Source organism: Chelonoidis abingdonii, chromosome 3 (assembly GCF_003597395.2).
Source record: "Chelonoidis abingdonii isolate Lonesome George chromosome 3, CheloAbing_2.0, whole genome shotgun sequence".
In the NCBI taxonomy this organism is placed as follows: domain Eukaryota; kingdom Metazoa; phylum Chordata; order Testudines; family Testudinidae; genus Chelonoidis; species Chelonoidis abingdonii.
The window spans coordinates 189,912,925-189,938,930 of NC_133771.1; the positions used below are offsets into that span (position 1 = coordinate 189,912,925).

The window sequence follows — 26,006 nt, forward strand, 5'->3', positions numbered from 1 at the left end:
GAAACAGTTAGGCAGCCTTTGTGTTACAGTGATTTAATGTGAGTGTATGTTTCGACTCAACATGGGTCAGGTTGTGCTTGCTTCACCCGCACATATATTTCCACTGAAGTACCTGGGACCATACATGTCAGTAAGATGAGCAGAACTGGGCAATTATAGTTCAGAGAGAACATTTCTTTACATATTGCTGCAGCAATTGCAGAACTTTGAAGCCTAGTTTTTTATTCTGCTCCCCAGTTGTGAACCCATCCCTGATGGTTCATTCTGTCACATGAAGAGGAGGAGAAAACCCATGTCTGGGTTTCCTTTGCAGAATATTGTTTGATAACCATTTTAGAAGGGCTACATGCTGCCCCAAACCCCGTTTACATTGCTGGAACTTTGCTGAGCCCTTTCCTGCCCACAGCATGCTTATATCAGAGAATGCGAGCACACCTAGTGGCACTGGAGTGAGGTAGACACAGCGCTTCCAATGCAATTAACAGGCCTGTGCAGAACGTATGGGAGCTCCTCTAAAACCATTCATTGTTTATTGTTAGGGAGAGGGGAACAGGAAATGGGCTATGGTTGGGAGGGGGAGAACACAGAACCCCTTCTAATAACCCTCCCTCATATCAGAGCTAAACATGATCAGCATTTCACAGCTGATCATAATTCTATTCTGGAGATTTCAGGGAATGCTATGACCTTGAAGCAGCTTGCTCTGTGGCTGCACCTTGCTCCCATGACTGCACACACATTTGTGGCGTATTCCCAAGTCAGGTACTGTTTAATTTGCTTCAGTTATATACCAGTACCAGAGTCGTTAGCAGCTGGGATCTGAACCATTACAATTCCTTGCAATGACTTGGGGGAGGGGGGGGACAGAAAGGGAGGAAAGAACAACTTTGACCCTACATAGCCTTCCAGTGAAGCAGGTACTGTAGCTTCAGACTGTTTCTGAGTGTGTCTTTATATAGATGGGAACAAATTCCTCTATATTAGTCTGTCAGTATAGTACATGCTGCTTAATGAGACTTACTGTAGACTCAGAAATGCTGGCTCCAGTTTTTCCAGGCAGGGCCTCTGGTGTGGTGGACTTTTTCCTAGGTGTCTCTTAAAGATGCTATAACCTATCAAACTGGGTTCACAATATGAACAGCCAATCCTACTACAAAGCCAGAACTAACATGTCACGCTACCGCTCCTTTCAATTGTTCACTTTTGAAACTGAAAGTTGCATGAGGGAAGTGAAAATGCACTTCCCCTGTTGCAATTCCAGATGACCAAGGTAGAGCCCTGCACTGAAGTATTTTTTTTAATCCCACCCTCATCCCACTCTGCAATATCCATTCCCACCCTCTTGTGCATTGTTTCTTGCATTGTTATCCCACTCCCACCTGCAAAAACCTTAAGAGCAGCAAATCCCTCAAGAGAGACAGAGTCCCCCATACTACTAAAAAAAAAAAAGTCAGTCAGTTAGTATATATGTAAATGGAATTCAGGCACAGTTTTTACAACTAAAAGAATAAAACAAATATTGTTCAAACCATGTTAAAAATACTTTAACTCGTTATAATAAACATCAAATCTCTTTCTATCCCTCACTTAAATTTAAACATTAAAACCTTTATTTAAAAAAAATTGCTTTACATTGTTGAGATTCTATTTATGGCAAACTATCGAGAGATTTAGTGTTTTCCTGCAAATTAATGTAGTCTGTTTTTTTTTGCCCACCCAGTCCCACCTGCAACAAAGTACCTTTTACCTGCTCCCATTGCTATGGCAGTGGGTCCTTTGGGACCTGCAGGATCCCAACCTCTCTGCCAGGCTCTAGACCAGGGATCACATCTCCAAACCAGTGAACACAGAGAGGTGGGAATATCAAAAACTATCCTCCCGATCAATTTTGTATGAACTCAAGAAAGGACAAACTAAATTATTATTTTTTAAAGAAAGGCCACATTTTCTGTTGTTGTTGCTCTGCCTGCCCAGCAATTAAATAAAGATCAGATATATTTCTCCTTTCTGTAATTTGTTTCCCACAAAAATCTAAAACCTCAATTTTGGTTATTGCTACTGGGAACCACATATGTTACATTTTATCTGATGTAAGATTGGTTGAAACAGTTTGAAATTGACCACATTAAACTTCTGAGTGTCTTAACCAGAGAGATTGGACTTCAGCTTTTCCCAGAATGGCTATGCTAGCAAATGCAGCTTGCACATTTTTGTCACGTACCAATAGAAATTTACAGCTGAAGAAAGGTTAAAAAAAATCAATAGTTTTTCATGACTGCCTGAAGCTTTATGATTTGCCTCACTGAGTTGGTTAGAACTGCTCATTGAAGCTATTCCGGTGGTAGCAAGAAGGCATAAAATAGACTCTTGCAGCAAACATTATCCACATTGAATTGTTCCTTTCAAGTCTATATAATATGAAATGATTTTGGAAGATTATAATAATTTAATACTTGCCCTTCAATTCTGTCTTTATGTTTGTATTTGTTACTTTGCAGTTATTTACTTTATAAAGCAAAGCAAATAATTGGCAACAACCAGCCTTCTAAAAGGACTGCCTGTGGGGACAGAAAAACAATTGTTACTCATGGTGCTATTTCTGCTACCCAGTTTTGCCATAATTTCATTAAATATTTCTTTATGTAGAGTATTAATTTTGTAATGCTATAGATGCTGATATTTAGTAAAGCACTTTGGCATTGTACTGCATGAAATATGTTATGTAATATGAATATGTAATATGTAATTTAATGTGATGTATTATTTATTCATTATTATTATACATATAATGCTTAAGTATATCTATATCTGTTTTTCTGGAACAGAAAAAGAGATTAGATTTAGCTGTCAATAATTCAGGTATTATGTATGGACACTAACTTATTTTTCAGTCAAACTAAGAACTGTGATAGGATACGTTAAAACAACAGGCAACTTCCCACTTATTCCAGTATCCCTTGTGGCATTTGTGCATGTCAGCTCTGACAAAGTGAAATTCTAAAGTTTTCAAAGATTCCAAGAGCACTTGCCATGGTCATGGTCTATTGAACTGACTCTGGGCTTTTCTGCCCTACTCCCTGTAGGCTCTTTATTGGGTACCAGGGAGATGGAGTGGGCTCTCACTCTGTTTTGGCAGGCAGTGTCACAAGAAGAGAGCATTACAGTGGCAGGTAGAACTAATGAAAGTTAATTGCTACCCCTGAAACTGATTACAGCTCAAATGAAAGAGGAGACTGCTTTCTCTTTGGCAGAAAATGTTTCAAATACATCCCTTCTCCTTGATTAAGGAGGAGACATTTTTAAATTGTTCAGTCTGGCTGGCTAAAAAACACTTAAAAGAAGAAGCCCATGAGTGTATAGTAATGACTCCTTACATTTATAACAACTTCCACATTCAGCCTTCATTTAAGCCTGGATAACTTCATTCAAGTCAAATGAGCTGCAGCTGTTTACTCCTGGGTTGAATTTGACTCTGAATGTGCAAATGGTGCTGCATTTCTCCCCTCCACTGGAAGGAACATCTGTCTCAATAGTAACTTTCTTCCAGGTTTCCCCTGTAGGACCTTGTACGCCCTCTGCAACAATATCTGTGGTGTATTCAAATCCACCCCCAGCTTATGCAATACTGGAAGGAGTAGTAGATCACCTCTCAGGACATACAGTTCTGATCTCACAGATCATTATGCCCCCTGCATGAGTTAGAGCAGCCCTGGGGCTACTTGGACTTAAAGTAATTTTACCTGCGCTCCTTCTAGGCTGCTATGCAGCATGGAATTGCCGGAATGAGCAACATTCCAGCCACATTCCCTTTCTGGTCCCCATCTCCCCTTTGTGACAGGTGCTGTGAGGAATGGGCAATAAAGAGGCCCATGAAGCTCCTGTGCTGGAGGTAATCCCACAGGGCCCACTCCATCTCTTTTATGGCTCCTATAGGCTGCAGCAATGGTATCAAGGGAATGCAGCAGAGGCTGGTTTCTGCCCCGCATTGTAGATTTTGAATATTCATGGTCAGAAGTAACATTTCTTTGATTGCAATTCTGCACTAAGTATTGAAGGTTGAAGGCCATTCCTGCTCCTGCCTGCCTCCAATCCTCTCGCTCTACTACCCACCCAACCAGCCAAGGGGAATGCGAGAGCCGGTTTATGGCAGCACAAAACATTCAGACCAGGGGCTGAAGGTCTGGCGGAGAATAATTGCCGTGGTTTTTGTGTCCTGTATTCATACAGAGGAGGGAAATAGAATTGCAGAGTTCCAGTCCCAATGCCACAACTGACTCTCTGTGAGGCCTTACGCATGGCCTATAACCTCTCTCTGCCCATTTCCCTGGCTGCAAATGGGGCTGTGGACAATTACCTGTCTCCAAGGGGTTTTCTGAGAACTAATCAGTTCTAGTTAGTACAAAACTGCGAAGGTACCAACTGCTAAATATTATTGCTGGTTTTATTTAATGATTATAAATTTGTTTGCAAAACTCTGAAGTGGAGTTTAGAGTGAAAAGTGCCTCTGCATGAGTGTCATTGTGGGGTTCCAAATCTGCCCCTCAGTGACTTGTATAACACTTACTGTCTAGCTCACAAGGTGTAGTTTTTTCTCTAACTACCAGTCCTGCAAATATCTGATTTTATTGTTAGAGTACGACTTGTAATAGATAATGCTATAGGGTGGGAGGGAGCATTAGTCAGAAACCAATACACTGAAATTTTAAATTAAAACATAATTAGTTGGTCAAAACACAGACATTTCCAGAACTCAAGAACATGTATCTCTGCTAGCTTCACACCATTATAGTTTGTCATTTACATAGCACCCAAAGTATGCTGGGTGTTTTACAAACAAATTAGGAAACAAGGTTCTTGGCCTGTGGAGCTTACAGTTAGTATTATTTAATATTTACATTCTGCTATCACCCAGATACACTCAGCGTCAGGACACTATTTTTCTAGGTGATGTACAAACACTGTGGTAGGTGTGGTCCCTACCCTGGAGAAGGTATAGACTAAACCAACAAGTAAATTAGGGATGAGGACAAGTCTCATGAATCTACTTTGTTTGTTTGCTTTCTCCCTCCCTTCCATTCTCTCTCACCATCACTTTGTGGAGTGGGGAGGCAAGACACAGGATTTAAATAGGATTTGTGGAAGAAATGAATTTTAGGGAGTAATTTGAAGGAAGAGACTGGGGAACTGGTCTTGGGAGGGGGAAATGATTTGTAGTTGTATGAGAGACAAAAAGAAAGTCCTTTGCTTGTAGATGTTTAGTGGAGATGAAATTGTTTGATTTCGGTACATTCTGTATTCTGAAGTCTGTGCAGTCCGTGCATGGCAGAATGGGTGCATTATCTCCAGGATACTCTGCCTGACCACTCTCCCACAATATTAAGAGTAGTACAAGGAAATGGGAAGGTGCTTATTGATGAGAGCCATCAATCCCAACTGTTCTTTGCTGTGGTGAAAAGTCTGAGAGACCTATTAGCAATTGCACATACAAAAACACAAGTGATGAACAGCCAAAACAACACATCTTTCACTTTGGCTAAGAAAGTGTTTGTTGCACGTTATGTTCCCCAGTTGTACTAATGCCTAATGAGACTATTAGAAGGGCAAAAAGTGGTTTGAAAAAAAACACATGACTAGAGTGTGGAGGTTGCACTACCTAAAGTTATCCTATTTACTGGAGGAGGAGAAAAGGAACACACACCCCTTCTTACCTGGTGTTGCACCACAGCTTTTTTTGTGCCTAATGCACTTGGATAAAATCACTGAAGAGAGGTTAATTCACCCATGTCAAAATCTGACCTCTGTAAGGCTGGCGAAGTCAGTGAGAGCTCAGTCTATCTGCTACAGAGCAATAAGTCATTTAAATTTCAGTTGCCGGAGGGCTGCTTAAATTGCACACTCAATTTTTGCAGGATTTTTAATAAATCTGAAGAGTTGGATTTTTTGTAATTTTTTCATTTAGCCCGTTTCTACTTGCAATTCTGCTTTTTTTGCTTTCTCCCTTATAAACATGCCCATTGCCTGTCCAGCTTTCTGCACATCTCCATCCCACGTGCCGAACAGTTAACTAAATTACATCCATTCTGAATGTCCAAATCTGCGTATGCTTAAGTGAATAACTTCACTCATGAGAGTAATTTTATCAAGGTGTTGACATGAATAAAGTTATTCATATCTCAAAGTGCTTACAGGTATAGATACGGATCAGTAGAGTTGCCAAAAGGCTAGTTGGTATTTTTGGGATGGGTGGCATGTGGAAAGGTAAGTAGGGGAAGTTTATTTAGTTGTTTTGCTATTTACACTGGGTGTGTGTTTGTTTTTGACATGAAATCCATCCTTTTCTTTTAAACACCATCAATAAACAACACTGGGATACACATGAAAGGCAGTTAGATCCCTGGATGCAGTTAAAACTTCCAAAAACAGCTCTAAATCTCAGCCAGTGTAGCCAGAATTTTAATACAAATCATCAGTACAGGGTGTTTGCACCACCAACTAGTCAACTATTTGCTCTTTAGTCCTTCTTCCACATTCTAATATATGCAGATAGCATCAGGAGATGGAGCTCTTAAAGGAATGGAAACCTTAAAGAAAGAGGACCTGATTCTGATGTTTCTTGCACCATTTTTATAGTTATGTAACTGCACTGACTTTAGTAGAGTTAATTCTGATTTCTGACAGTATGAGTTAAGAATCAGGCATGTAATACTGACAAGTATATCAAATGAGATGGGGAGAAATAAAAAAACTACAAAAATTCTAGATGTCTGGCCTGGATTATAAACAAGGTTAGAATAATGCCATGTTCATTTTTTTTTCTAGTTAGCTAATAATTATCCCCATTTGAAAATTGAGTAATTCCTAACAATTAAAAATCCATTGAATTATATTAGAGAGGAGCAAATTTCAAATAAGAGGATCACTTTGTTCAATATCTTTGCATTCCTGGCTCTTCATCTGTACCTTCCTGGCTCTTCATCTGTACATTGCTTTGTGTGTTATAACACAGACATTTATCTCTTATTATGGATTTTTAAGTACCACTATGTTAATGATTATTATGATACATTCTGGGACTTATCCAGCAAGATGCTGAGAGTCCTATTGAAAACAGTGGGAGCTGGAGGTGTTCAGTACTTCGGAGGAAGGCACTCAGCATTATACAGGACTGAACTCTTTGTTTCAGTGGCATTCTGTGCACATTGACATTGAGAGATGTTTGTTCAGTTTGCTCCAGGTTAGTCTTTTCTATCAGACAGCTGATAGGTCTTTTATAAATGCAATTAAGTTTATTTGTAAACTTGTTACATATTGAAGAGCCTACTGTCAAATATGTGTTCATGCTATTCACCATGATTGTAAGGCTCTCTTCCCATCATACAAGCAGCTGCAAGGGTTTGTGATTTTCTACACCATCTTTTTCATGTTCTTATGGTAAAACTTGCCTTCTTTTTCCTTGGCTATTTTTTTTTTTTTTTTTTTTTTGAGATCCCAAGCCAATGTCATTCTAACCTTGGGGACTGCTAGCAGCAGTAGCAGAGGAAGAAGTAACAGCAGGTGTAATCATCTGGTTTTGCTTTTTCCTCCTAGCTACCGGTTGGATTTAACAGGCCAGTCAGCTAGAGCCGTTTGATCGCTTTATGAGTTATGTATATTCCAGCATAGTAATTTTTACATTCTCTGCTGAATTAAGTGATCAAAAGAAGCAAGATCTCCTATTGTAAAAGCAGTAATAGAATACTCCACTCTGTGTATTTCAGCAAACCACACACAGTTAAATTGTCAAATAGTTTTTGATCCTGCAAGATCATCAGGATGGAAAAAGGTAAGATAAAGTAGACTACTAATGTCCCCAAGAACAACTCTACTCCTGATAATAAGGGAAAGAAGACCGGCCATAGACAAAGATGGTTGTGATGGGGAAGTCAGGGTAAAACTCACTTCTGTACAGAGGAACAGGATGAGGACTGCGCACCAGTTAGACATTTACAAGTGGGACTTCAGATGCACCACGCACTTCCCCTATACACAGAGGTGATCTAGATGCCCTCCAAGTACAGAGCTAGTGACTTTGGAAAATTGTTCCATATATGTTACCAAAATGCAGACCTACCTAGGGCATGCAGTAGCACTACCACAGTCTGTCTGGTAAAGAAGGTACCTTTGTTCTGTTGTTAACTCTTCTGTTAACAACTTCCATTGTATGTTTATCACTTAGAATAATAAATCATGTTGCGCACATATAGGCCGAGCTTTTTAAAGGTATTAGGTGTTGCTGCGTTAAGCATCACAACACCTAACTGATTTAGAAACCCAAATCTCATTTTCAAAAGGAATTTAGGCACTCAGGAGTCTAAATCCCATTGGCTGGTGATGGAATTTAGACTCCTAAGTGCCTACATCCATTTTGAAAATGAGACAGGTTCCTAAATCAGTTGTGTTGTGATGCTGTGTGCAGCAACACCTGAATATTTTTAAAAATCTGGGGCATAGTGCTTTTCAACCAAGGATCTCAAAGCACTCTACAAGTATTCATTCATTAAGCTTTTGCAACATCCTGGGGAGATGGGGAGACCATATTCTCTTCATTTTAAAGACAGGTGACCTGAGGCCAAAATTTTCAGATGTGTTCACTCTTTGGGTGCCTACCCTGAGATACCTTAAGTCTGCCCTCTGGGTCCATGGGAGGAATGAATGCTCAGCATCACAGGATGTGGCTGATTAGAATCATAGACTATCAGGGTTGGAAGGGACCTCAGGAGGTCATCTAGTCCAACCCCCTGCTCAAAGCAGGACCAATCCCCAGACAGATATTTACCCCAGTTCCCTAAATGGCTCCCTCAAGGATTGGACTCACAACCCTGGGTTTAGCAGGCCAATTCTCAAATCCCTGAACTATTCTCCCCTTCCCCTCCACCCCAAACTAAGAGATGCAAAATTAATGAATACTTCTGGAAATTTGGCTGCATGAGGCAAGTCCAAAGTCACACAGTAAGTCAATGGCAGAGTTGAGACTAAAAACAAGGTCTCCTAAGTCCAAGTCTAACCAATAGAGTGTGAGACATCTCCTCTCAGCATGTGTGGTAAGCAGCTGAGGATGTCTGAGGCAGCAATGTAGATTATCATCATTTGGGAGGAGTTTTTCAAAGGCACAAAGAAGAGTGAGATGCCTCAATCCTGTTGAAAGTCAATAGGAGCTGGCCACCAAAGTTCCCTTTGTGCCTTCAAAAATCTCCCTCATGGGCTCTTACATGTAAGACCATTTTTGACAACCTCTCAGGTATCTTATTATTGCTGGGTTTGGGAGCATGTGTTGATCACATAGCTTAAATGTGCTTATTTATGAATTTGCTGTACTGGATTCCTCCTGGCTTCTTATCCCAGCTCTGCCACTGACTTACTGTTTGACTTTACACTTATCTCATGCAGACAGATCATCAGAAGGGCTTGTCTACTCATAGAAACCAATAAAGGTCCCAGTGTGGATGTGTTTGTATTGATAAAAAATGTGCTTACTCCTGTAAATTTACCTTTTATACTGGTGTAACTGCATCTGCACTAGGGGTTGCACTGCTTTTACTGTCTTGGTATAAAATCACACCCTTTACGGAAATAGTTAAATAGGTACAAAAGAGAGAATAGGACTAATTTTGCATCTATAAGTTGGGTGCCCCACTTGACGCACACTGTCCCTGACTTTCTGGGTGGTGGACTCAGAGAAGGAATCAGAAGGTGTCAAAAGCTGAACTCCCATTAACTAAGGTACATGAAGCTCTTCTGAAGTCACTGGTATTCTGCACAGAAGTCCACTCTCATGGAGAAGTTTTCAGGAACAAGACCTCGATAAACATCCTTATACCATGAAAAGTTCCACTGGGCATCTTAGGAAGGTAATTATCTTAAAAGCCTGTTTTCCTTGCAATAATAACCTCACATGGCACATAAGTATATATGGGGTGTTCTACTCACCTATAAGAAGTTGTCTCAGGCCTGGCACTGAAGAGGTTAAGGGATTTACACACTACATACTATTTTGATGAAGAGTACAATGTTAAGGGCTGACTAGTTAAATTATTCTTTACTGCATATTTTGTCAAGAAAATGTTGTGTACTGCAATAATGATGCTGAGTGGATAATAAGATGCAATGTGCTGCTGTTGAGGGCTGTGCTCCATGTGTCTTCTATAAATGTTGCATTTTGGGGGGAGATTGTTAGGGTAATTGTGTCATCCCAGTAATTCATCATCAAAACAACTTAAAATAATGCATCCATGATACAGGACTAAAAATAATGATGGTTAAAACTAAACAGGGGTATAGTAAATTCACTGAGAATTGAAAATAAAGTGCCAGAGCTGCAGATTTATAAATATGCTCTTAACATATATTTAGATGTTCTGCTTCTGAGTTTTATATGTAAATTGAATTGTTATGAGAAAGTTTAAAGCCGTTGGTAAGGACAATTAATTCAAAGTAGAAAGTAATATGAATCATTGCTTCGTAGTAGTAAAAAACAGTTGCATTCAGTTCTGAAGTGCTGGGATGGTTCCTTCTTTTTATATGGTCATATATGTGGCATTTTGCTACAAACAAAAGGCTTCTCACATCAGTTATTCCCGTAACACCTCCTGCATTTCAAAAATGATACCTGGCTAATATGAGCTTATTAGATGTCACTTTTAAATTAGTATGATGTTAGGGGCCGGTATTTCATGTACCTCTTTTAAAGGCCATTGCTTAATGCTTAAATGTCTGGATTTTTTATAAAGCAACTTTTAATAGTGCACTGGCTTTAGAACAGTGATGGGCAACCTGTGGCCCGCATGCAGCTGGTCAAGGTAATCCACTGGCGGGCTGTGAGATAGTTTGTTTACATTGACCGTCCACAGGCACAGCTGCCCGCAGCTCTCAGTGGCTGCAGTTTGCCGTTCCCAGCAACTGGGAGCTGTGGGCAACCGTGCCTGTGGATGGTTAATGTAAACAAACTGTCTACTAGCTCGCCAGCGGGTTACCCTGATGGGCTATGTGAAGCCCACAGACTGCAGGCTTCCCACCACTGCTCTAAAAGCATCTGCATGTATTTGTGTGCATAAAATTGTTATAGTGATAGTATTGCTGTCTGCTACTATTTCTTATGTCAACCAGGGGCATTTGGTAGACAGTAAATTTTTATTACTGCTGTATTGATTTAGTAAAAAGTAGATAATTTAATGGCATATAAGCTCTGAGGTCATTTAAAGGTTTAGTTCAGTCTCTCTTATCACAAGAAAATTTACTACAGGACTCCAGGAGCGGGACTGAAACCTGAGCCCAGCCAAGCCCTCACCCCTACCTCATCTTACACATATACCTGTGGATAGAAGGTTTTGGTTTTTGGCTAAAGTTTCCAAGCCCTGTCTAAACTTCTGTATAGCGCAGATAGCAATGATACAACATGTACTACATTCCACTCCAGAGATGGCTGCCCTTCAGTAGAGGTGAAGTGGGTTCTCTTTCAGGAGAAAAGATGATGTTTGTATGTGTGTGTGAATATTATACTAATGTCTTCTGAACTTAAATTAGGCCTCTGTTAATAAAAAAAATAGATAATCAAGTCAAGTCATTTTAATTGCTTTTCATAGGACAAACTTCAATACCTAGTGCTCAAATCTTTCAATTCCTACTTTAGGTAAAAGGTGTCTCATGAGAAGACATAATACCTGACAGAATATGAATATTAGTACTTAAATTCAGAAAGTTGACTTGGTGCTTTGAAAATGTAGAAAACAGATATCATTTAAAAGATCTTTTCCCAGAAGCTTTATATTTTTCATCTCATTCCAGGAAGCAATCCGATTAGAAGACATGTACGGTAACAGGAATATTGATGAAACATTAGATTAAAATATACAGAGTTAGTCTATTAATCTTGGAGTCAGCATGTATCTTGTCATCTGCAATTTTTATCTTCCCTTGTCTAAAGCAGTGACCATTCTTATGTGTGTATTTCCTTAGTAGTTTCAATTCACTAATGATTTTTATTATTTGTATAGTGTGTTTTTAAAATTTAGAGCATTACCCTCCAGTTCAACTCTAATGAAAAAATGATTATATTAATTTTTAATTCTTCAAGAAAACTTAGATGCAGATAAAGACATTAGATATTTCCAATATTTTATTGTTGTATTCACTATAGTGTAGTACCTCGGGGAACTGAATCTATAAGACACAGTTTGGCAGGTGTGGAATTTTTTACTCCAGCTATTCACCTGTGGGAGTGTCAGTATTATTGCTTTTCTTTGGAAGTGATTAAAGGTTGCAAGCATTATGAGCTTGGGTTATCTGTGGTCTGTTCTAAAAGTAATTTTGTGCCAAATTTGCACACATTCCAGAGTTATTACTATAGAGAATAGTAAAACCTTGCTGATGCCACAAGAAATATCATTAATTTGGGGATGTATTTTTATACTTCCATAGTTTTTACTGCTTCTAAAGTTGGCAAACTGGTAGTGCTGAACCAGAGGCCAAAAAGAAACAAAATCATAACTGTCAGCTCTTGCCTTGATTTGCATTTCATGTGAGCTGCTCCAGTTCTGTGGATCATCTGCATTCTCAGTGTTTTGTCAGGACAAGATAGCAATATTTAGAATACACAGTCCATAAAACATGTCTGAAAACATTCCCTTGCTGTTCTTACGTTGCAATAGTTACAATCAGTGGCTTGAGGGCAAGAGTTTTCAGATGATTGATACATATTTCTGTAATAGACCTAGAGCCATTCCTTCAGCCCTTGAGCACTTAGCACTCTTATAGATCTCTGTGTTAGGAATGAAGGATTGGACCCCAAACATAAACCTGCTTTATCCTTTTCCATCTCTCTGCTAGTTAGTTGGTCCTCATCACCATAGTATTTAAGTGCCTCCCAGTCTTTAATATACTTGTCCTCACAGCCTGAGGTCAGGCTCCTGTAGTTGACCAGACAGTTGGAACATGAGAGATTTTTAAGCCTTGTATCTTTAAAACTCCCTGTGCTTTGTCCCGAAACTCCCCAGAAAACTCTTCCCTGAAATGAGATGTAATATGTAAAACTTCAGGGGTGGATTGATTTCATTCTTCTGAGGTTATTGTGTTCATGTGCATAAGAACAAGTGAAAAATTGGATTTATAACATGGCAACTAGCTTCCTCTTTAACTATGGAGGTCTGAATTTGCTCAGCATCAGATTACTAATTACTACCATTACTAATCCTCTAAATTAGTGGTTTTTGACTGGCCTACCCCTAAGATTATGCAATCCTCATCAGGAAAGATGCAAACTCTCTTCAGAAGAGATGCACAGAAAAATCCTGTAATGGCACACAATGCAGTTGTGTAGTAAAACTTGGCAATCTAAGCATAGGTATATCATGACCCTATCTCAGATGGGGTATGCAGTAGACTATATAATTTGGAAAGGTGTATGCAGTCTAAAAAGTTTGAAAACCACTTCTCTAAATCATCCAATGCTTCCTTTCATGGGGTGCTTTCCCTGCTGGAGCTCCTCCTCTTTGTGGCCAGAGCTGGGGAATTGGCTCTGCCAGTCTGATGCCTGTTTCTGCAGGTGCTCACCTGTCTCTCTCACACTCTCTGTCCCTCTTGGAACTCGACTACTCCATATTCTTGGCTCAACCCTCCGGCCAGGTCACTCTAGTGTTCCCCTTCCAAGGGTTTGTGTACCAAAGTCTCTTTGTATCAGTTGTCCCAGGAAATCTTCCCATTCACTCCCCATCAATGGTGCCACTTCCTCAGTGGCTGGCAGGGGAACCAGGGCCTGCCCTTTTCTCCAGGTTCCAGCCCAGGGAACCTGCAACCAGTGATTAAGGTCTGCACTGTACCATTCCTTGCTGCTGTTTCCTGGACTGCTTCCTACATTGACTCTATCAGTCTTCTTTTCCACCCTCCTCCAGGTGTTTCCATCCCTTCAGGTCAAATTCTTTTCTCTCTCTAGCCTCAGAGAGAGTGACTGCAGACCTCAGCATTGCAGCCCCTCCCCCATTCTCAGCTATATGGCTTTATACAAGCCCTGCCTATTCCTGTCTAGGTGAGTTTCATCCTTTAATTTGTCCTCATTGCTCTCTGGTAATACGAGTACAAAGGATAATCATTCAACACAAATGTTGATTTACTCCAGGGGTGGGTAAACTTTTTGGCCTGAGGGCCACATCTGAGTATGGAAATTGTATGGTGGGCCATGAATGCTTATGAAATTGGGGGTTGGGATATGGGAGGGGGTGAGGGCTCTGCCTGGGGTTGTGGCCTCTGGGGTGGGGCCAGAAATGAGTTCAGGGTGCGGGAGGGGACTCTGGGCTGGGTCTGGGGTTTGGGGTGCTGTAGGGTGTGGCTCGGGCTAGGGGTGCGGGCTCTGGGGTGGGGTTGAAGATGAGGGGTTGGGGGTATAGGAGGGTGATTCAGGCTGGGATCGAGGGATTCAGAGGGTGGGAGGGGTATCAGGGCTGAGGGGGTCTAGGGTGTAGGCTTTGGGTGGTGCTTAATTCAAGCAGCTCCCAGAAGCAGCAGCATGTCTCCCCTATGGCTTCTATGCAGAGGGGGAGCCAGGCAGCTCTGCACACTGCCTGGTCCATAGGTGCTGCCCCTGGACCTCCCATTGACTGCAATTCCTGGCCAATGGGAGCTGCAGAGGCAGCACTTGGGGCGGGGGCAGCGTGCGGAGCCCCCTGGCTGCTCCTGCGTGTAGGAGCCGAAAGGAGGACATGCCTCTGCTTCCAGGAGCCGCGTGGAGCCATAGCACGTGCGGAGCGGGGCAAGCCGCCGACCCTGCTACCTGGATGGAGCAGGGCAAGCCCTGGACTCTGCTACCCAACACGACTCAAGGGCTGGGTTAAAATGTCTGAAGGGCCGGATGCGGCCCCTGGGACGTATTTTGCGCACCCCTGATTTACTCCCATAGTTAATAATTGAAAGGCAGTCCTATAGTGCTCATCACCATAGTATCTGAAAAGGAATTTCTCACCATTACACCACTGCTGATTCATAGTAAGGAAAGTAGCAGCGGCACAGCTGTAGAGCTTCAATGTTGACACTACCTAAGCAGCTGGGAGGGGTTCTGCTGTTGGTGTAAGTAGCTCTTCAAACCCTTCACTGACACAGTTAAACTTACTTAATTATCTACTGTAGACCAGTGCTTAGATTGTAAGTGCCTTGGGGCAGGGACTGTGCTTTTATTCTGTGTTTATACAACGCCAAGCACTATGAGGTCCTGGTCCATGACTAGGGCTCCTAGGCACTACAGTGGTACAAATAATAAATAAAAATATAGAAGAGAGAATATATTTAATTACTAGGACAATATACGTGACATAATGATCAAAAGTCAATTTTAAATACAGGTATAACAATAAAGGAATACTAGGCAGCAAAACCACACCATATCTAAATGTTTTTCTCATCCTGTGAATATTTTTGAGTTCAGCATTTTTTCCTGTCTTGAATTAGGATAAAAAGTCAAAATTTTTAAAATATTCACAAACCAAGAAACTGATTTTTACTCATTTCAGGTTAAAACATTCCATTTTATAATTTTGAAAAATGTAGTTCTGATTTAAATCTTTTTTCTTTTCTTTTCTTTTCCTTTCTTTTCTTTTCAGTCTAATTAGCTTGAAATTCCAAATTAAAGTTCATTTCAAACTGGAAAAATAGAATATTATGCTTCAAAGTTTTCAAAACAAATGTTCTCACAATTCTGAAATTTTTTCTACACTTTTTTGAGTTGGGAAATTCATTGAACCCTCCATCCTTGTTTAGTGAGGGGTTTCAGTTTTGATGAATCAGCTTTTTTGAAAGAAAAAACAATTAGTCAACAAATTCCCAACCAGCTCTAAATATTTCCCCCTCGTTTCCAAAAGAGTTACATTGTGTTTTAATCTCATAACTATCACTAATGATAATAGAGCTTCCCATGGCAAAGTCCATGAAATAGTTCCCTTTCATATCAAGTTTTTAATGCCTTTCTGTACCATGTTACCATATTAGAGGTGTGATGACTTTGTCTTGATAACAGCATAAATTGCAACCTATATCGGGTTCTAATCAACAATAATAAACCATATGCCTGATCATGAAGTTTGAGATGAATGTTCCATATTGATGAATGTTGTGTACTTAGCTGACATGCTGTGCATACTATCGACATTCATATGGATGTAAAATGGGCAAACACATGTTTTTCATATATAGATATGTATAAATCGTATATAGCCAAGGGTTCTGTCTTTTGAGTTTATAAAAGATTGTTTGGTGTGTTAATATATGGAAATTGTGCTGTGACCAATTTAAAATGACATCACAGTAACCAGTAACTTAGTTTGGAAAAGGCACTGCGCGTGCTAAACATCCCATGCTTATACTTGTCCCATTCACTTAAAGGTGATTTGTTTGTCATTTTTGTTTATAAATATATAGAGAGAATTGAGAAAGCACGTAGACAAAATGGAGTATATGAGTACTGTAATTATGATTCACCATAAAAATGGAGTCTGCTTCATGAATGTCAAAGCCTTTGATTTCTTGAAAAAACTTTGAAAAAAAATACATATATAATGAAGTCATATGCATTAAAAAGTTCTGTATTTCATCACCTAGTGAAAGTGGTGATTGCTAGAGAATTATGGTAATCTTATATTTCTGCTGAATATCAATAGCAGGATAAGTGGATGAATAAGACACATGAAGCACACAAATTACTGCTTTAATAGTAGGAAATGGTGAAAATCTTACACATTTTCTCAGCCACTTCAGCTCTGGCACTTGGATATATGGTGGAGTGACAGTTGCTTTTTGGATTTGGTAATCTCCTGCACATCACTGGGAGATCACTAGTTCTCTGTAACTGTCACAAGGGAAAAAAGGTAAATTTGGGGACAAGACCAAAGCCTGAGGGACACCAAAAGGGATGGAAAGTGGAGGAGGACGAAGATAAGCCTCCAAAGAAACACTGAAGGAGTGGTCAGCAAGATAAAAAAAGAACTAGAGGAGTACAGTCAGGCTGGAGCAGGTGGAGGAGGAGAGAATGAGCAGTGAGGCAGCAGACTAAAAGGAATACGTTTGGAGAAGGGCCCCTTCAAATTAAAGTTGCTTTGAAAAGAAGAGAGCATAGCTGAGAGAAGAGAGAATAGAAACATAACACAGAGGAAGTCATTGAGGAATGATGGGACATTCTCTAAAGGCATCAGCAGTGCATCTGGAGAAGCTGAGATAGTTAATCTGTGGGAGGAGAGTGGGGTAGAAACATGGAAAATTGAAGTCACTTCCGTTCAAAGTAGAAGACTGATAGAAGAGCAAGAAAGAGCCAGGCAAAGGGATGGGAGCTGTCAGCAGCTGAGGAAGAAGTGGAGCCAGAAAGGACTGGACTTCAAAAGATGAGGAGGTGAGGGACAGAGGAGTTATCGGACATGACTTCTGCAGCCTGTGGGTCTAGGGGAGTAATGGACAGAGAGGGCACAGATCAAAGCTGCATTGGAAGGACAGAGCCTCTTTTTGGAAATATCAAGAGGGTGAAGGAGATATGGGTTGTGAAGTGAGTTTCTTGGAGTAAATCTAATAAAAAAAATAACTTTTGAAATAAAAATGTCATTTTCAGAAACTATGAAACCATTTATAGAATTCTTATTAACTCTACATATGCCTTTGATACCACACTGTTCAATATTTCCTTTTCACCTCAGTTTAATAACCGTCATTATTCACAAATGAAGTATAACTCCTGACTATTGTAGAAAAACCCCCCATAACTTCTTTAGTCACTATTTTTAATGAGCACACTGAAATACTTCATTAAGCTATAAATACCCCATTACAGATGCCTTCTTAATTATTAGAATGTATTGAACCATTTACCCTTCTCAAAAAAGGTATAATCCTGTGCATGAATAAATCAGTAGTATATGTTTAGTGAAATCATCAGCAGTTTTTGTTTTGCAGAATTATAAAAAGAATATAAGCTTAGAATATTTCTCACACAGAAAATGAGGCTAAGAAATTTTAAATATTTCTAGATTTTCCTGAAAATTCTTCTGAAAGTTTCCTCTTCCCCAAGTTTTTGCCTGTGAAAGGAAATGCAAGGTATTAGGTTTATTCCTGTGAAATGTGGAGTTCCCTCAACTATCACTGAAATAACTATGGCCCTGATTCTGCATTTGTGTAGATCCGATTGCAGGGTCTGAGTGTATGTCTGTTTAAAGTGACAGACACTTCTCTTGCATTACAAATAAACTCCATCCCTCTATGGGTCTAATTCTGAAAATCCTTACTCACATCAGTCATCCATGCTCATTAGACTAGTCCTATTGACTTCTTCAGGACTGTTTTTGTGAGTATAGGTTAGGTTTGTGAGAAGGGGATTGTGAAAATGGGTCCCAGTTTTTCAAGCTGAAAGAAATCCCTATTCTTCTTGCTGATGAAACAGGAGCTAGTGCTGACTTTGCTATTTTTGAAGCCCATTAAATAAAGAAGGGTATCTGGTGCTCATTAAGAAGACTGGGAAACATAGGGAAGAAATTTACTTGAGCTTTTTAATTTTTTTTCTTGGTGAGACCCGCTGGGAAAAGGAGCATACTCAGTTGGTGAAAGTAACTGATTTGGAATATCAATTATCCATGAAAGAGATGTCCCAGGTCAATGAATTGTCAGGAGTTTTGTCACTATCCCATGTAAGCCTTCAGAAGTTAAATCTGAGGAGAGAAGCTGTTGTTAGGAATCTTTCCCAGTACAACACACTCTCTAATTCTCAGTAAAACAACTCTTAATTAGTACTTCTTCTTCTTCTTCCTCCTCCTCTTCCTTTTTTTTTTTTTTTTTTTTTAAACAGCACCAGGGAAAAATTGGAGTTAAGTTTAATGTTGGAACTGATGACATCTCTATCGAAGAGATCAACGCAATCATTAATGATGGAAAATACCATGTAGTACGTTTTACAAGAAGTGGTGGCAATGCCACATTACAGGTGGACAGCTGGCCAGTTATAGAACGTTACCCAGCAGGTAAGAAAGTAAACAAACATTTGTGGAAGAGGGGGTGGAGGAGTATTTGGAAATGTGATTTGCTTTGCTTCTGCATTAATAAAATATTGACTCCTCTTCAAGATGCTCTTGTAATTAATTGGGTAGTCAAAGAGTCATGAACATCTTGCAGTTTGTGATGATGGCATTTCCTATCTTTTGTCATATTTAAAAACATCAGTGAAAATGGAAAAATGTAGATGTCAAGGCACAAAATAGACAAGTTCCTTTTAAAATTTGTTTTATTCTTTATTGGATCATTGTACTTAGACATAGAAAAGGCTTTGACAAAAGCAGCATGATAAGCCTCCCAAAAATGATTATGGGAAAATGTGTATTGAAAAAAATATTGTCTGTGGTCTTTTAATAACATCAGGCTTTTATAGTGCTTTGAAACGTATGAAATCAACAGAAGTATTACAACAGATCTAGAAAGAGAAGAAAATACATCAGTTCTTAGCTGCATACACAAGTAATCAATTTAAAGCACATTTAGTTAAATACAATATACGGATTCAATCCTACGAAAGCTTTACTCACATGAGACATCAATGGGGCCACTCACAAGAAGAAAGGGTTTCCAGGATCAGGCCTGAATTTAGTATTCAGATACTGTGCATTGAAGAAGAATGTCTGCCATTAATATTATTAGTTTTTAAAGGCATCAGTTTTTCAAATATACAACGTTTCTTTTTTAAAATGATTGTTGAGCCATTAGTGGTAACTTGCAAATCTACACATTATCTGTGGACTATTTTTGTGAGTGTTTGTATTAGTAAATCAAAGGCAGAAAGCTGGAGATGTAAATGAAAGCTAGTCTGCTTAGCATATTTGCTAGTTAATCTTTTTAGCTACAAATAAATGATAGACTTTTTTATCTTTTAAAATAAAGAAAAGAAGACTGTCCGCTTCTTTATGGGTTTATATTTTAATTACAGAGGATATCAAATGCATCCCTTGTGCTAAGAATGAATTTATTATACTTGATTCAACTTTTTTTCCTTTGCGTTTGAGAGGATCCTCTCAGTTTTATACCTCAGGAATAGAAAATTGCATAGGTGAACAGTCTCTTGTGGATCAAATCTGGGAAAATGTTCATATTTAAAACAAAAATGGTGTAGAAAATCTATACAAAAGGTGGTTCCACATAGCAAGGTCTGTGTGCCAATATGTTCAACAAACTAGCATAGCAACAAACTTTAGAATAGTGATATTATATCACAGAGAAAAGCATATTGTGTGTGTGCATGCACGTGATTTTCTCCAAAGCTTTTTAACTTTAACAGGGTTGGAGGGTAAGCGGAGGCTGGGATAAAGGGAAATGGAGTGAGACTTTAATGAGAAGAGTAAACAGGACTTTTGGAGAGGGCAGAGGAAAGGGATGCTCATGTTGATTATTATTATGTTCCTTTACACTGGCTGCAATCTTTTGCGGCTCTAAAGTAGCCATCCACGACAATGCTAAGCAGCATCTGAGCCATGAAGGCAGTGGTATGGAAAAAGTCTGACTTTAGAGCAATATCCCAAACCCTCAGGAACGAAACAAATGTTAACATACTGATAGCTCCATTTTGCAGAAATGAAAACATACAACATAAGGTGTGTAGTACTGGCATTTTAATATACAGAATACTCTAACGTTCCCTTTTAAAAATAAGGAAATGACCATGCTGAAACTATACATCCAGACCATGTCCAAGACTTCAGTTACATTTTTTTTAACTTTCCATAAATATACAACATACCTAGATTTTTGTGCGAAAGATAGTGGCCAATTTCTCTCGTGGAATGTAAGATCATCTGAGAGTCACCTCCATGTCCTGCAGTGCCGACAATGGTGAGTGCAAAATGAGGACACTTTCCTTTTCATGAAAAATCTTATCTAGATTGTTGTGTGGAGATAGTTTCTAGATACTTTCTGTAAAACGATAAAACATTATTTGCAGTATTTCTGTTTATATTTGCTGTCCCCACAGTAGCTACGGTTGAGGTCAATTAAAGCCACTCTTTCAGACAAAGCTCAGAATTTCCTTGCTTGTTTTATTGTTTGACTGACACACAACCATTGTAAGGCTTTAATTTTCCTTGAGTTTTTATCACTAACATCATATTGCCCTTCTTCATGCAATAACATCATCTTCAAAAGTTGTTTTCTTTCTTCCTCCCTTCTAACCAACATATCATCTTTCCATACTTCTGATTTTTCTCATGTTATTTCATCTAATGCTGAGCTTTTGCTATGCCTTTCTTCAGAACGGCATAGTTTCTTCATATACTCGCTTTGATATCTCAGTCTGAGAGGCATCAAACCAGCTCAGAAGAGTGTGGATACCTCCAAACACAGAATAGTTCAGAAGTGTGCAGGAATGATTTTTCTCTAAATATGTAAGTGGTGCCATTTTGAGAGAGATCACCCCAGCTCTCCTGAAAGCAGCATTTCTAGAAGTGAAGTCTTAAAGATGTCAAACATTGCAGGTTGGCAAACACTGTTATATCTCCTGCTATATCCATTTCAGAAGTGTTGCTGTTATTAGTACTTTAAGGATTGACAGGAACACTTAACCGTCCTGACTACTCAATGAACTAGCTGATATATCAGATGTTTGGTGGGTGGAGAAATAGTAAAGGATTCCTGCATTATGGGACATTAACTTTCATTTCAGTGCCCAAAGATATGGGTCTCTGCAGTTTCTGTTTTTTGAGATTTTTCTATCTAATTTTATAAAGCACCTCTCACCAAAATATTTAAACGCAGATTTACCCCCTCTTCTTGCTTCTGTATTGTTTAATTAAGAATAAACCAGAGTAACAGGTTAATTAATCTGTTATTTTTAAATGTGCAGTGGATCTCTTTTTGCCTAAAATATTTAGAAACATCTTCCTTCCAGTTTCCTACAACATGCCACATGATTCATTCTCCTTCTATTACCTTACAAAAGAAAGATTATTTTCAGAGTTATAATGTTTTAGTCTAAAACAGGGATAGGCAACCTATGGCATCATGCAAGCTGATTGTAAGTGGCACTCACGCTGCCTGGGTCCTGGCCACTGGTCTGGGGGGCTCTGCATTTTAATTTAATTTTAAAGGAAGCTTCTTAAACATTTTAAAAACCTTATTTACTTTACACACAACAATACTTTAGTTATATATTATAGACTTATAGAAAGAGACCTTCTAAAAACGTTAAAATATATTACTGGCACGCAAAACTTTAAATTAGAGTGAATAAATGAAGACTTGGCACACTGCTTCTGAAAGGTTGCCAACCCCTGATCTAAAAGATATTGGGTGAAGATTTTCCACAAGGAAACCTGTACTTACAGACAGGTTTGTTTTAATTTCATTGCCTGTGTAGTATCTTAGCTACCTTCCATTTTGCCAGAGTGTTGTTCTTTCTCTTATTGTGCCTCTTAGCAATTTTACAATAATCAATCAGAATTTGTAGATAACTAAACAGTGTAGCTAACACTTCATGGTATCCTATCATTTTCTCACTATATGTTTACTAGAAGTCAGAAAAACATACTTTGAAGTGATCATATAAATTCTTCCCAAAATAAACTGTAAAATAAATATTATATTTAATAAAATACGTATGTGCCATGCGTGCACACAGTGTGTGTGTGTGTTTATGCTGATATTTGTAGAGGAGGATGTGAACACACGTAAACATATAAATTTGAATTCTGTTTCTTTACAGACATAACAAAATAAAAGCAAACATTGGAAAAACGGGAAAGATGTAGCCAAAGTAAATATAGAAACAAAAATTATATATAAATTAATGCAACAAAATGTATTATAGAAGAGATGTAACCCTCCTTTTCCTACTAAAGTATCTAGCAGCTAACTTATTCAGTGCCTTAAGGCCTCTTTAGTCACCTCCCAGCCAGTGAGATTTGGCACCAGACCTGGCCTTTTTTTGAGTCTTCTCTGCAGTAACCAGTACATTAGATATGGGCAAACTGGTATCTAGGCAAAAAGCTGTTGTCCCAGAGGAGACAGAGAGGGGCCTGGTACTGCAGGATGAGATAAGTGAGATGCCAGTAGAGCCTGGAATCGGCAAACTTGCATTTCCAGACAACCATCATGGATCTCTAGCCCATCTTAACCATCTTAGAAAAACATAGCTGAAACACAGCTGTCCCTGTCTGCTGTACTGTGAAGCACCCCGTGCCAAAGCCCTGTCTAACTCCTCTAGGTCTGACACTATTACAATCTCTCCAACACAGGTAACACAAGAAAAGCTGCCAAAAAACGCTCCCAGAAAGAGCAGTTTCCATACCATTGAAGCAGATAGGACCTGCATAGTGACTGCGTGATACAGATCCTGCTGGGGTTATGATCAAGCCAAGCCCTCTAGGAACCTGCACACCCAAGATCACTTGTATGAGTTAGAAAACACAGCTATGCTGGCGCAAGATTAAATCCCAATGTGGTATTGTGTGTGGTGACATGCCCTTCTGGATTAATGCAGCTGAGAACTTGGGTATGAGTCACATAGTAAAGGCTAAGAATCCTGAAAACCTGATGTTGTCCTAGGGCCTCTCTCAAGATCTTAAGTTATCAATCTTTCTGCCAAACCCAAAGCAGTTAGGAGCCAGGAATGGGGCCATCATGGCTAGACTCATCTAGATGCTCAGACCCTCTCCAACTGGAAATGAGACAGAGCATTAGCAATCTGATATCTATTCCTGGGCTGACTCTCAGGTTTAGAGTTAGACATCATAGCACACAAATATGCACATGCTGCATAACCTTAGGAGATTTTCTGGCCAAGCTGTTAATATGGACCACTGATTGAGTAGGAACTGCTTGTCTATATATTTCTTCCTCCACATCATAACTTCATTATGACTAGAAAAAAATCCCAAATGAGTGATATCCTATAGCATTCCCAAACCAGCCCATGCAGTGTCCATTACTCTGCACACCACTGTCCTTGGAAATATACTCCCAGTCCAAAGACCCACCACCACATCTGAATAGACTTGAAGGTCTGTTGCTAGGATCCATTCTGATTGCCAGGAAAGATCATTCATCTCCTTCAGAGCCATTCCCAATCTGGCAATTGATCCTTCATTTCCCTGGGTAGTCTAATGAATGGGAAACATATTTCACCACCTGTTGTGACTGCCTCCACACAGGTTCAGAATGCCCAACATGAGATGATGACATGAAAAGTGGATGCCTACACAATGACTGCATCTGCTGCAGGATAATCTTGCAATCACCTAGAGCTATTACTATCAGCTCATGGAGCTTCAGAATGTTCTTCATGTTAAGACAGCATAGGTCTGCCAGGGTGTCCAATTTGATCCCAAGTGAGATGTTACAATTGCTGTCTGAACTCACAAATTTAGAGGAGTAGCGCACATTGCTTGTGGGGAGCAAGACCCCAGAAGAAGCATAGTCCAAAGGAAAATGGCCACTGAGCTGGAGAAACTAGGAGCAGATATAAAGGGTCTTACTGCCCAGTCCCAAACTTGTGGCCACTGTAAGGTAGGCATAATCCCCTCCTCCCCATCAGATGGAGCATCCATTGTCCCTATAGCCTTCGTCACTTAGGCTCTGAAAACTAATGTGGGACCAGTGAAACTAGGCCTGCTCGTTAAACTCCAGTTCTTCCCAGGGAATTACTATAATGCAGAGAGGGCAGGAGACATGATGAACTCCCAGGAACCCTCCACCTAGCGAAACAGAGAAAGTAAAATGCATAATGTGGGTAAACATTTGTGTGCAAAAGGGAGTGTCATCTCTCTACTTGGATCTAGGAGGCATCTGGTCCATGGTTCTGTAGTTCTTTGGTTTACCCAGTAGAGGTTAATCCTGCGATACTTGAGAGGCAAAACTCATCAATGTGCTGTAATGAATTTCACACGTTCAAGAAGTCAGCTTTCCTGGGATTCTATTAATCTGACTTCTATACCTGGGAACTTCCACAGGTAACTCCCATTACTGCTAAATCTGTTGTAGATTGATAGACGGGATAAAGGAGAACCACTGAATAACATTTATTTTGAGTTTCACAAAGCCCTTTGTTAAAGTCCCTCACAAGAAGCTATTCAGGCAGAAAGCAAGGTGCCATGGGGAGAAAGGTAAAGTTTTTTCATAGATCATAAACTGGCTAAGAGACTGAAAGCACAGGGCCAGATTCTCAGCTGGTTTAAATCATTTGTGTAAATCCATTTACAGCAATGTAGCTATGCTGATTTATACCATAGACAATCTATTTATTATGAATATTAAAAAGGGATGGAACAGTGACATGGCAATAGTTATAGATTACACAAATTTAGTTTAGTCTATACTGGAGAAGACAGCACAGGGACTTGTAAAGATAGGCGAATCGGCATCACAATAGCAGGTGGAAATCACAGTTGATGCATGGAATGTAATTCACATTGGTGGGATAATTACTGCTGCTGGGATCTAAATTAACTGTAACGACTCCGGACAAAGACTAAAGTGAAAACCTCCTCTCAGTGTGCAGTAATGGTCAAAAAAGCAAACGTGATCTTAGAATGCATAAAGAATGGGATAAAAACAATACTGAAAATATAAAATTATTAAGTAAATCAGTGGCACACTCTCATCTGGAATACTGTGTTCAGTTCTTGTCGCCTTACCTCAAAAAATTATAGCAGAAATAGAATGGGTTAAGAGAAAGGTGACAACACCCGCATGGCCCCACAATATGCCAATATTTTTATGGCCGACCTGGAACAACGCTTCCTCAGCTCTCGTCCACTAACGCCCCTTTTCTACCTACGCTACATTTATGACATCTTCATCATCTGGACCCATGGGAAGGAGACTCTGGAAAAATTCCACCATCAACCTCAGCCTGGACCAATCTACGTGGGAGGTCCACTTCCTAGACACCACGGTGCAAATAAGTGATGTACATGAACACCGACCTATACAAAACTACGACGCTATGCCTACCTCTCATGCTCATCTAATCCGGGAATCCC

General features: G+C 39.6%; 1 protein-coding gene across 26 annotated transcripts in view; it reads left to right on the forward strand.

The window, feature by feature from the left end:
* The window catches only part of NRXN1 (neurexin 1), a 1,354,235-nt gene that overhangs the window by 1,134,389 nt on the left and 193,840 nt on the right, over positions 1 to 26,006 (forward strand). For all 26 annotated transcript variants that reach the window (XM_075064378.1, XM_075064379.1, XM_075064391.1 and 23 more), the window contains one exon: positions 18,839 to 19,010. In XM_075064378.1, coding sequence (XP_074920479.1) covers positions 18,839 to 19,010 — 172 coding nt within the window. The remainder of the gene's footprint in view (positions 1 to 18,838; positions 19,011 to 26,006) is intronic.